This window comes from Acanthisitta chloris, unplaced genomic scaffold (assembly GCF_000695815.1).
Source record: "Acanthisitta chloris isolate BGI_N310 unplaced genomic scaffold, ASM69581v1 scaffold14323, whole genome shotgun sequence".
Lineage (NCBI taxonomy): Eukaryota > Metazoa > Chordata > Aves > Passeriformes > Acanthisittidae > Acanthisitta > Acanthisitta chloris.
In genome coordinates this window covers 11,984-24,541 of record NW_008664384.1, presented here as the reverse complement: position 1 = coordinate 24,541, position 12,558 = coordinate 11,984, and the positions used below count along the sequence as shown (strand labels likewise).

The 12,558-nt window shown below is 39.6% G+C and overlaps 1 protein-coding gene across 1 annotated transcript; it reads left to right on the top strand.

Moving 5' to 3' along the window:
- Positions 1-2,562: 2,562 nt before the first annotated feature.
- LOC103799039 (ubiquitin-protein ligase E3A) lies at positions 2,563-10,987 on the top strand (the record flags this gene model as incomplete). The annotated part of the gene is made up of 7 exons (XM_009071331.1): positions 2,563-2,707; positions 6,166-6,371; positions 8,213-8,377; positions 8,741-8,896; positions 8,991-9,064; positions 9,937-10,080; positions 10,314-10,987. Coding segments are annotated over 7 exons (1,011 nt in total), but the record flags the coding sequence as incomplete, so codon positions are not given.
- Positions 10,988-12,558: the final 1,571 nt, after the last annotated feature.

The window sequence follows — 12,558 nt, the reverse complement described above, 5'->3', positions numbered from 1 at the left end:
CTTTCACAGGACTCATCAAAATTCAGAAAACTTGAAAAATAGTAAATTACTGGTGGTAAATACTACAAAGCCAACAAAGTTATGACTGAGGAGGATAAAACCAAACTTTATTAGTGCCAGTTTTAAGTGGAAGGAATCCAAATAGGAGAATTAGTCTCAGTCCACAGCATGAGCATATAACCTGTATTTATGGTCTTAAAATAAATGCTAATTCTCTAGTTTTAAAAAGTGTCAGTGGTACTTGGAACATGGCTTAAGTTCCATCTGTGAGATGTGTAATTTTGAGATTTGCATGAAAGGCAATGCAAAACTGCACTGCTGTGGAAAGCTTGTGATGAGAATACCAAGGGGGACAGGGAACTGCAACACGTTTTTGTTGCAGAAGTATTGTTGATAAAATACAGTGAATTTCGAAGAATAAATGTTAGGGGCAAAAATAGCTCATTGCAAATGATATACATTCGAGTACCAAATGTTTTAGGCAGTACATAACGGAAGTTTTCCAGAAAATCTCATCATTTAGTTGATCTGAGATACAGCCTAATCTCACTTGCTCTCATTATTGGGGTCTTCATAGCTTTTCTTTTTTTTTTAACTGAGTTTTATATGGCATGAAATTATACTCCCTGAGTCTAGTTTTCAGTACCAAGTAGTGCAATTCTTTCTCCACATGTACGTTTTGCTTGAGGAGCTTCAAAGTCTTCAAACCTGTTATGATAACCACCTTAGCTGTGCCACCCATCCAGCCCTGCTGTGCTGCTTGGAACGTAGACTTGGCAGTTAGCTCATCCAGCCCTGCTGTGCTGCTTGGAACATCGACTTGGCAGTTAGCAGGAGAAAGTGTCTCTTGCTGTTGGTGTCATTTGACAAGTTGGTGGTGTCATTACTGCTGCATTAACCTCCTTTCTTCTGTTCCTGTTTTACTGTAGTAAAATTCTGGGGTGTAAAGGGTGTGTAGGCATGGGTGAGTGAGTAAGGCAGGGTAGTGAAATGGAAAGAAGTGGTTCAGGACACCTGCTAGTAGGTACAGTTGTCACTAGCCCAGGTTAGAAACAAATCTCACCAGTAATATGGTCTTGGGAGAGGAATGTACAGATCCATTTGTGCCTGTGGAGTTTTCTTTGCCATGTAGGTATGTTTAATGTATTTCTGCTGCATGGGTTTAGCCAGTATGTTTAAGCTTTTAAGCTTTCTTACCAGCTGCAGAATATTCTTGCTGAACTTTTCGTCTGCTGAAAGGATATATTTTTGCTGCAAGAAAGTGAAAGACCTGGCAATGTGCACTTGCAGCCCAGAAAGCCAACCAGACCCTGGGCTGCATCCAAAGCAGTGTGAAGGGAGCAACTCTCCCCTTCTGCTCTGCTCTGCTGGCACCACACCTGGAGCATCCAGCTCTGGGCCCAGCACAAGGACAGGTCCAGAGGAGGGACACAGAGGGGATCAGAGGGCTGGAGCACCTCACCTGCAAAGACAGGCTGAGGGAGTTGGGGCTGTTCAGCTTGGAGAGGAGAAGGCCCTGGGATGACTTTAGAGCACTTTCCAGTACCTAAAGGGGTGACAAGGGAGCTGGAGAGGAGCTTTTTACAAGGGGGAATGGCTTCAAACAAAAAGAGGCTAGGTTGGGGTCAGATATTCAGGAGAAATTCTTTACTGTGTGGCAAGACACTGAGCCAGGCTGCACAGAAAAGTTGTGGATGTCCCATCCCTGGAAGCATTCAAGGCAAGGTCAGATGGGGCTTTGAGCACGTTGGCTTTGCTGGAAGGTGTCCCAGCCCATTTCAGGGGATGGAACTAGATGATCTTTCAAGGCTTGTCCAGCCCAAACCGTTCTGAGATTCTGTGACCAGTAATGGCTTTTAGATAGAATTAAAACCCTTTCTTATGAAATGGAAGAACTTCTATGTGCCCTAAACTGAATTCTCACTTTTGCAGAAGGACTGAGGTAGATCTGTTTAAAGGCACTGAAGAAATAAGAGCAAGAGATTTCTGAGACTTCCTCATTAGGGTTGAGGAAAGGGGATTGATTTGCCTGTAATATTAGTGTCCTTTTTTATTTCTGGGGTTTTTTTCCCCAGCTCTTTGTTTGAAAGATGCAACTAGTGATCAAAGGCTTGTTTTCTGTCTTCCACTCTGTAAAGATATCTGTGTAATCCCTTCACAAAACCCTTTATTGCCAAACATGTAGATCATATTGCAGGCTCTCTTCATTGTTGGATGAATTTGATTATCCCAGCAGTTTTCTTCCTGTTTTCTGTGAATTGTGTGCAACACAATGATAACTTGCTTAAAATAAATGCTTAAAAGAATGGAAATGGAGAAGGCTAACAGACTGTGAGCCTTAATGGTGGTAAGATCTGTGGTAAATTCCTTGCTGAGTTAATCTCAAATTCTAATACATGCTTAGAGTGATTTAGCATTACTGGTGGTTTCTGATATTTTGCTGTTGATTTATGCTTGCTTTCTTCTTAAGTTTGGAGGGTAGTTTTGATTTTGTTATTAGATACTAAACTGTTCTGGTAGGCAGATTTGCTAATGAAATATTTCTGTCTGTTCACTCCATAGCTAGAGATGATTGCCATGGAAAATCCTGCAGACTTGAAGAAGCAATTGTATGTGGAATTTGAAGGAGAGCAAGGGGTAGATGAAGGAGGTGTTTCCAAAGAATTTTTTCAGCTGGTTGTGGAAGAAATCTTCAATCCAGATATTGGTATGTGTTCTGATAATTTACTAATTTAACAGATTTTCTCACAAAGGATTGGCCTGGAATATCTTAGGTGCCTTCCAGTCTGGATTGTTCTGTGTTGATGCATTGTATTTCTATATCTACTGCTGCTTCTCTCTAAAGCTCTTCAGATTCATTGATCATGAGAGTACTTGGTGCACATTGAGACTCACTGTGTCCTCATCAGTCATCCTGAGGAGGAATGACAAAGGAGTGTAGTTAGTGAGAACTGTCATTGCCTGTTCAGATACAAATCAGTAGCATAGGGTCTCTCTGCAGGGTTCCTTGGTTTGTTCTCTCACCTTACCCTCACTTTGCTTTGTGATTAGCTTCTAGAGTTAGTAATCAAACCAAACAGGAAGAGCTTCTGCCATAAATTAAGAGTAGGACTGTGGTGAGTTTTTGAGTTATTTCCTCCCTTTCCTCCAGCTTAATAAATCTGATAGTCTCAGTTCTTCTAATGAGATCACCTAAAACTGGTACAGATCCAAAATGTGGCAGTCATGTCAAATTTGATTGTAGTGAGTTAAGAACCAGGAGTAATTTGATAGATCAGAGCCAAAATTTTATGTTTTAACAGTCACATTTCCATCTTACTCTTTGCCCTTGCAAAAGATGCTTCCATCTTTATACGTGCAAGGACATGGTGCTTTAATATGCAGTTTCTCTGCTACTTTCAAAAGATTGAAATGTTATAAAATGACACAAATACTTTGTGTTAGAATAGAAATGGGACTTGCCAAGTTCTTCGACTAATTTCATCTTTTACATGAGTTATGGTGTCACATTGTGCTTCCTGTCATGGCTCCCATTAAAGAAGCTCAACAGCTCATGGCCATTAGTTAATTTGGTTTCATGGGACTGTTTTAAAAAAAAGAAACCTGCTGTTCTTTGTTTCTTCATCAATTTTCTAAGCTACAAAACCGAGAAATCCATTTTGAGTGGGATTAATAGCAAGTCCCAGAATCAGTAACAGTATCCAAACCTTGGCACTTGCCCTGCACCATGTGCAAGTCAGTTCAGGTCCATAGACAAGTCTCACTCACTCTGAAAACTGTTGTTAACTTAAAGAGATTTGGAATCTAAATTAGCAAGCTGACTTGGAATAATTGAAAGTATGACAAAATAAGGAAATCTTAGTACTGTGAGTGATGAAGTTGTATTTTCAATGTGAAATAAATACATTTTTTACCTGAGTTTATCTAAACAGAAGTTGTGTGGGGGCCTAGAGTGAGCCACTCTTTTTTAGTAATGTTCAAGTCTGCTTCAGCTCAGATCCAGCCAGTGTGTACACACTGCCTGTGTGCAGAGATGGGTAATAGATCAGATGTGGATGTATGTTTGGCATTTGACTTCTGTAAATACAAAAAACTCTGCACACTTTTTGTACTCATAGTCCCTTTGGGAGGGGAAGGGCATTCATGGGCTTTTGGCATTAATGTATAGAAGCAGAAAGTGCAGCTTCCGTTCACAGTCTTCTTTTTCTTTGGCACCTGTTAATATGCTCTGCAGTATAACAGTTTATGTATGTCCATATGTACCAAGCATGGCTTTTGTTGATTCATAAGCATTTTATTCACCAGAAAAAATGGAAACCCTTTAAATGGAATTTAAAATGTCTGTCCTCTAATAGGTCTGTGTGAAGTGATGTATATTGTTGTAATAGTTATTTGACTTTACATTTCAAGTGTTTTCGTATTAAACTACTTAGAGTTTTACTCAAAGGAGGCAACAACTCAGAGAAAATATTAGATTTATGACCAACAGTCACCATGTTAAAAGGGAAGAATGGATAACTTCATCTACTATCCCTAGCAGCACTGTACAATTGTTCTCCCCTTGTTACAGCTTCCACTTTCATCTGCTGTTTCATTATGATTTTAATGGATTGTAGTCTTAATTTTGGTCAGGGAATAAAATACTTCATTTCACATTGAAGTGTTTGCAGATGTGGATCTGGGTAAACTCTTAATCCTTCCTTTGCAGTTCGTTTGCTTACACTGAATGAGAAATCAGTCTGGGCTGAAGGTGACATGCTCAGTCTCAGGAGTAATTTTGTGGCTCTGTTGATGTGGCTTTGTAATCAGTTTGCACATCTGCATAGGTTGTAGATGAGCACACCTTTGAAGAGCTGACAAGTAAATCCTTGTGGCAGATGTGGTTGATGTTCCTGACCACACAGATCTAACTGCTGGTGTTGGGAATAAGGAGCCTGGGGAAGTTTTTCTTAGGTTCTGCCTGGAAGTCAGGAGTCTTAGCTGTACAAGCAGCAGGTCACTGGGACTGTACTTTTCCAGGGTGGTCTCTCTCTCCCCTTAAGGCTATGGGGTTTACATTTTGTACTTTTCCAGGGTGGTCTCTCTCTCCTTAAGGCTATGGGGTTTACATTTATCTTGCTTCAGTATCTAGTCAGGTAAGTAATGGATTTTGTTGTGGGATTCATTTAAATAATTTAAAGCCTGTGCAGGAACTCTGATTTCATAAGCAAGAACTATCAGGTAAGTAATGGATTTTGTTGTGGGTTTCATTTAAACAGTTTAAAGCCTGTGCATGAACTCTGATTTCATAAGCAAGAACTGTCATGTGTCTTGCTACAACCCAAAGGGTCAGGCACACTTTGCCTCTCTCTGGTCTGCACAGACATATCCACTCCCTGCAGCTTCTGGTGTGTGCCAGTTCAGCTGTTGGTTGAAGTCTTCAGTAGAACATGCCCAGCTTGTGAACTGGCCAGGGAATTGCTCACCTGAAAGAGTGAAGAGAGGGAAACAGCAAAACCACTCCATTTTGACAGGGACAAGCTGTTAAAATTGCAGCTCCTCCTTGAAAGAGTCCCATGTTACATCTTAACTTGAGGGGAAGTGGATGTGATATCTGCAGTAACAATGGTTCCTGTCAAGTGCCTTTAAATAAATAAACAAATCTGTTGGGCATCTAACTCTCAAATCATATTTGATGGTTAATCCCTGCTCCCTTGTCATAACAGGACTCCATCTAGTCCTCTTCCATTGCTGGAACTGGCCTGGAAACACCTCTGAGGAAAGGTTGTCACTCTTTAGTCACTGGAGTTCTGCAGGATTGTTACAGCCACATGGTTTTTGGTTGTGTTCTTTTCTTGCACTCTTGTATTTATGGAATTACAATCCATATTGACACTGTGCTGCTGGTTCCTTGGTGATGGAAGGGGGTGGAAGGCTGTGCATGTGTAGCTTCAGGGGGACACTGCAGCTGCTGTGTCACTTGCAGACTTCAGTGGTGATGTGAGTAACTGTCGTGAGCAGCTGCAGTGACCCTAAGGTCAGTACTTTCTCTTTGCCATTAAATTCAGTGTAAACATGTTTTAAAGGCATTGTAGTAATGCAAATGGGTCTATAATGGTTATGTTAAGTGCCATTTTTATTGAATTTTAACCACAGTGGTGGAACTTTTTTTTTTTCTTTTTACAGGGATGTTCACATATGATGAATCTACAAAACTGTTTTGGTTCAATCCGTCCTCCTTTGAAACTGAGGGTCAGTTTACCCTAATTGGCATAGTTCTGGGTCTGGCTATTTACAACAACTGTATCCTGGATGTACATTTTCCCATGGTTGTCTACAGGAAGCTAATGGGCAAAAAAGGAACTTTTCGTGATCTGGCAGACTCTCATCCTGTAAGTTCATTGTGTTCTTTGTGTTTATGATTGTATTTTCCATGCCATAGCTTAAATCTAGATTTAAATTAAACCCAAGATCACTGTCAGAAGTGGAACTGAAATAAATAGTGACTTGTCTGAAGAGTCTAAACTAAATTCATAAGCAATAAAACATCTTGCTGCATCTGGTTTGAAGGAGGCAGAATCGTAAAGTCAACAGAATCACAGAATAATCAGAGTTGGAAGGGACCCTTGAGGATCATCTAGTCCAACTCCTGCCCTGCACAGACATCCCTGACAATCACACCCTGTGCCTGAGAGCATTGGCCAAACTCCTCTGGAGCTCTGTCAGCCTTGGGGCTGTGACACTGCCCTGGGGAGCCTTTAGAACAAACAGGGCTGAGTATCAATAAAGCTTTGGTTTATCTTTTTTACTTACTGCCTAAATTACTAAATATCACTAAGAACTATTAAGCATAAATAAGTAATAGTTATATCTTCCCAAAGAGACTTGTAAAGTTAGGCTGTTTGTAGCTATTTGTAGAAACAGGTTTTTATACAAGAAAGATAAAGGAACAGGAGACATGCAAAGGTGTGATGCTCTTACTGGGTTTTGGCTAAAGCAAAAGCCAGATGAGGCAGTTAATGAATGTCCTGCAGTTTGGGAGCAGCAATCAGTGTCCATTTTCACATACCTCTCCCAGCCAGTGGCTGTGCAAAAGCACTGAGCTATCCCCAGACAGGGCACAGAAGTGTATGGACAGGATGTCTTGGTCCTGCTCCACCTGCACTCAAAGGCCACTGGTTGCTTCCCCTCCTGCTAGTAGGAGCTGTTAGTCTCCTTCCTTTCATTTCAGACCTTGGGACAGTTCCCCTTGATAAGCAGTTATGCAAAATCTTCATCTATTCAAAACAATGAGTAAAACGATACTGCTTATAAAGAACTTGCCTTTCATTTTGGTTTCATCAGAAAATGAGGCATGTGTAATCAAAAAAATAGATTATTGGTCTGCATTGGGTGGCTGCATCCAACAGTGTGCCAGATCCAACCAGTTTCTCTGTAAAATGAAGTTGAGAAATACACAGTGCCCTGACTTTCCTGTAATTTTTATTCCATACTCAAATCTGTTTGTGACAGAAAAATTGGATTTATTTCTATGCAACAAGGCAGTCAGGGGATTTCCTATCTTTTCTTCCCTGCTCTTGTGTTTCTCCTCTGACACCTACAGTGACTTCTTTTAAACTAACGTGACTTAAACACTTGAGAACTTCTCAAACCCAAAATGAAATTTGCAGTAGTTAATCCTCCCAATGCTTTTTCTAATGCTGTAGAGCATGGAGAGAGGATGTTCACCAGTCCTGACCATCATCAATGGCCATAAGCTGAGACAGGGCAGAGTCAAATTGGATGTTAGGAGAAATGTTTTTCCTGTAGGATGTTCAGGCACTGGAATATTGCCCAGGGAGGTGGTGGAGTCACCATCCCTGGAAGTGTTTCAGAGGTGTCTGGATCTGACACTGGAGGATCTGATTTAGGGTTTAGTGCCTCCAGTAGAGTGGCAGGTTAATGGTTGGACTGGATGATCTTAGAGGTCTCCTCCAACCCTGATGATTCTGTGGTTCTAAGGGAGTTACCACTCCTTGCTATGTTTCCTATTTATCTCAATGTCTGCTGTTGGGTTTTTTTTACAAATACAGAGCTTAATAAAACATTGTTTGGACTGTTACGGGAGATTTTGGTGACTTGTGTCATGGAATATAACAAACCTTTTTTGAGGCAGATGATTTCATGTCTTCTGGTGTTACTCAGTGAAAGCTGTTGAAGCTGATTTTTGAGAGACATGTATTTCTTCTGTTAGGTTCTTTACCAGAGTTTGAGAGACTTGCTGGAGTATGAAGGAAGTGTGGAAGATGATATGATGATAACGTTTCAGATATCTCACACGGATCTCTTTGGCAATCCAATGATGCATGATTTAAAGGAAAACGGTGATAAAATTCCTATTACCAATGAAAACAGAAAGGTGAACTCAAACAGCTTTTTTAACAGCATCTGTAATTCTTAGACATACTTTGCATAGAATTATGTAGCACCTTATATATGTTTGATCTCACTTGCAGTGTTAAAACCTTTTAAATTTGCCATAGCACAGTGTGGTTGTAAACAGAAAAGGTTTCTCTTAATTCTGGGGCTGCTGGGTGTGGGGCTTGACCTGTTCCATGAACGTTTGAGATTTGTTCTTTATTGCTGCTGAGTAGAAGCTGAGCCCAGAATATCTATGTGCAATTACAGAGCTGTGTGTATTTTGGGGTCTCGTGTTTTTGGGGGGTACTTGAAGTGGTACGTGTCGAAACACTAAGGTCTTCTGGGGTTTATTTCCTTGCAGGAATTTGTCAATCTGTATGCTGACTATATACTCAATAAATCAGTAGAAAAGCAGTTCAAGGCCTTTCGGAGAGGATTCCACATGGTGACCAATGAATCTCCTTTGAAATATTTATTTAGACCAGAGGAAATTGAATTACTTATTTGTGGAAGTAGGGTAAGAATTCTGAATGCACACCAGAGTGTGGAGCTTTTTTTTGATCCTAAGTCTGTAATTAGTGGTCATCTTTAAAAATATCATCTTCTTACAGAATTTAGATTTTCAAGCACTAGAAGAAACTACAGAATATGATGGTGGCTATACAAGAGACTCTCTTATTATTAGGTAATTTTTTCTACTTTCTGAAAGATGAAAAGCACTTTATCTGCCTGTGTGTCCGTAATGAATTTAATCATGTAAGATTTAGTATTGTGGTAGATGCGACTGTCTTATGTATAATTTCATTTTGCTCAAGTATTGTCATTGAGCAGGTGGTGTAAGCATTGTCTTTAGCTTGCAGTGAACCTTGATAAAGCTTAAAAGGGATTTTCTCCTGGATTTTTTGTCTCGTACCATACGTTTAGCTAATCCTCAGTATAAAGAGTAGTGTTTCAGTAAATTACCACTGCTCTGCTGTTCTGAAAAAAAGAATCATAAGCACTGAATTGTTTGAATGTCACATGTGTAGAACTTTTCTAATTACAAGTCAAGTAAATTCTATGTTTTTAATGTTTTTACCTTCTTATCCCCTTTGACTGGAGACTTGTCTGAAGACAAAGGTCAGGAGTGTGCACCATTGGTCCTCTAGACTTTGGCACCTACTTAACTAGTTTCTGCTTGGGTAGAAAAGCCTTTGACAGCAGCTGCATTCGTTTGCTGTGGTGTAGAAGAAGGTGGTAGAAATGGACAGTCGAATCAGTGTAATTTCTTAGGAATAATCAAGTGCAGGAAGAATATCTGCAGAACACTAATCAGCCAAATTAACATTCACAGAGGGTTAAATCGAAGTGTTTGGGTAATCCTTCTGATTCCTCTTCCTGAATCTCATTGATTGGCAAATACATGGCTAGTTTTGGTTTGTGAATGCAAACTTAGTGTTAAGAGTGATTAGAATTGCTAAACCTTGAATTGAACTAGAAGTTCAATGATTTTTGAAAGGGTCATTTATACCAACGAACGTTTTCAGCTTCCTTACATTTTGATTTCTTCCTTGCTAGGGAATTCTGGGAAATAGTCCATTCATTTACGGATGAACAGAAAAGACTATTCTTACAGTTTACAACAGGCACAGACAGAGCCCCTGTGGGAGGACTTGGCAAGTTAAAGATGATCATAGCCAAAAATGGCCCAGATACAGAGAGGTAAAAAACCCAAATTGAAATCTACATTTTGCTGTTTGCTTATAAATGGGAGTGAATTCTGTGCTTTCAGCATATTAATGTAATGAATCTGAAACTTAAATCTGTACAAAAAGCAGATTTTCTTTAAATTCATTCTTCTTGAACTTGTGAGTTAGCAATGCATTTCTTTGGCATGTACTGCATGTTCCCAGATCTGAATTCTTTTCTTGTTTTGTTTTTGTTTTCCCCCACAGGTTACCTACATCTCACACATGCTTTAATGTACTTTTGCTTCCGGAGTACTCAAGCAAAGAAAAGCTTAAAGAAAGATTATTGAAGGCCATCACATATGCCAAAGGATTTGGCATGCTGTAATCAATATAACAAAAGGGATTAAAAAATGATGGTGATGATGTCCCTGTCCAAAAAGGCCATAAGATAGTGAGCTACAGTAGTCACCTGTGTTTGTGCCTCCCTTCTTTACTGGGGACATTGGGCTGGAACAGCAGATTTCAGCTGCTTATATGAACAAAATCTTTATTTTTTCTTTTAGCGTGAAAGTGTTACATATTCTTTCACTTGTATGTACAGAGAGGTTTTCCTGAATATTTATTTTAAGGGTTAAATCACTTTTGCTTGTGTTTATTACTGCTTGAAGTTGAGCCTTTTTGAGTATTTACAAGAAAACAAACTGTACTCTCCCAAGGAAAATATTGCCATCATTTGTAGACCATGTAACCTTCAAGTATGTGCTATATTTTTGTCCCTGTATCTAATCAAATCAAGAACTGTACTTTTTGAAGAGTTTGCTTTTGAAACTTGAAGTCTTGGAAAACAGTGTGATGCAATTACTGCTGTTCTAGCCCCCAAAGAGTTTCTGTGCAAAATCTTAAGAATCAATAAAGATGGAAGGGAGAACTTGGAATGTTAAATTGCAGCCTTGAGAACTTTACTTTAGTCACAGCACAACAATTAAAATTCATTTCACTATATGTTGTCTTCACATGTCTTGTAATGAACTGTGTTTATAATTAGGAAACATTTCTTAGCATATGAAAGGGTAGAAATTTAGTTACTTTTTTAAACAAAAAGAAGTTTACTGGGGAAAGTGCATTTTCAATTGAACAGCTTTAGAGTAGGGAGTAAAGTGTCTGGAAGAAAAAAAAGATAGGAAGTTTTTGCTATATTATAAACAAAGCATGTGGAAGTGCACTTAAAATGAAGTTTTATTCTTAATTGCCTATTATGTTGACATTCTAAATAGACAATCCAAAGTCTTCCCTACATGTTGTGTCATCACCATTTATTTAATGAATCGTTTTTCCTACCTATCAAGGCACATGATCAGTGTTGCAACATAATCTAAAGGGATGGCTACTGTGTTTTAATCTCATCTAACAATTAGCAAAATTGAACAATATTAAACATAAGGCCTACTTCATGTTGTACACTTCCAACCATTAAATAAACTGTTAGAGAGTAAGTACTAAGGTTATGTTCATCTACTCCATCAAGTATTCAGTAGGTTTTTAATTTAACTCTACAAATCATATCAGAAATAAATCCTTTACCTTTTGTAGTCTGTGTTTAATGTTAATTTCTCCTGTTGCAATGCGCTGAAGGGATCATGTGTTTTGGAGTGAAGATGTAACTGGCATATCTCTCTTTACAATACAAGCTGCAGCAAGAGTGCAGAGCTGAGCTTGTGCCTTGACAACTGCTCTAACCAGCTACTACCAATCAACCCCACGACTCTGTGGAATTGGCATTAAGAGGCATAGTTTTGAAATCACTGGAGAAAGAAAAGATGTCTTTCAGGACTATTTTAATAAATTCTTTCTAGTAATAGAAACAGACACCTGTTATGTAACTATGATGCTGAATAAAACAATGACCTTTTTTCACCATGGTTCAGTGGAAAAGAAAACTAAGTGGCTTCCTTACTTTGGGAAATTGGATATTATATGATTTGATTAGAAAAATGTTCTAGTATGGCATAATTTGAGGGTTGCAGGTATGGAAAAGTCTCCAGAAATGAACTGTGGTGACGAGTCCTGCGATGTTCCCTTCTCCAATCCGAGCCAAAGTCAGATGGACATGGGGACTGAGCCTTGCTGGGGAGGGAGAGATGCTGTCTGTCTCCTGGTCTTTGATCTGCAGGTGGCCCTTAGGGCAGACCTTCTTGAATGTCCACCCTGTTGCATGTCCCTGAAGAGGAAAGCACAAGATCCCCTACTCTCAGCAGGGCAGTTCACATTAGTTCTTGCTGAGCCCTTCAGATTGGGAGCACCTTCTACTGTAGGTGGTGAGAACAAGGTTTGCTGAGTGCCTTGAGGGGTTGCCTTGCAAGTATGAACACATCCTGATCCTGCTGTGTGGTATGTCAATAGTCTGTATGTCAGTAGCCAGTACTGTTAAGCTGTTTCCCTGTCACTTGTTTTATTCTGGTGGAGCTGTGGATGGGGGTTGTGCCCAGCTGGTAGCTCTATATGCTTCATG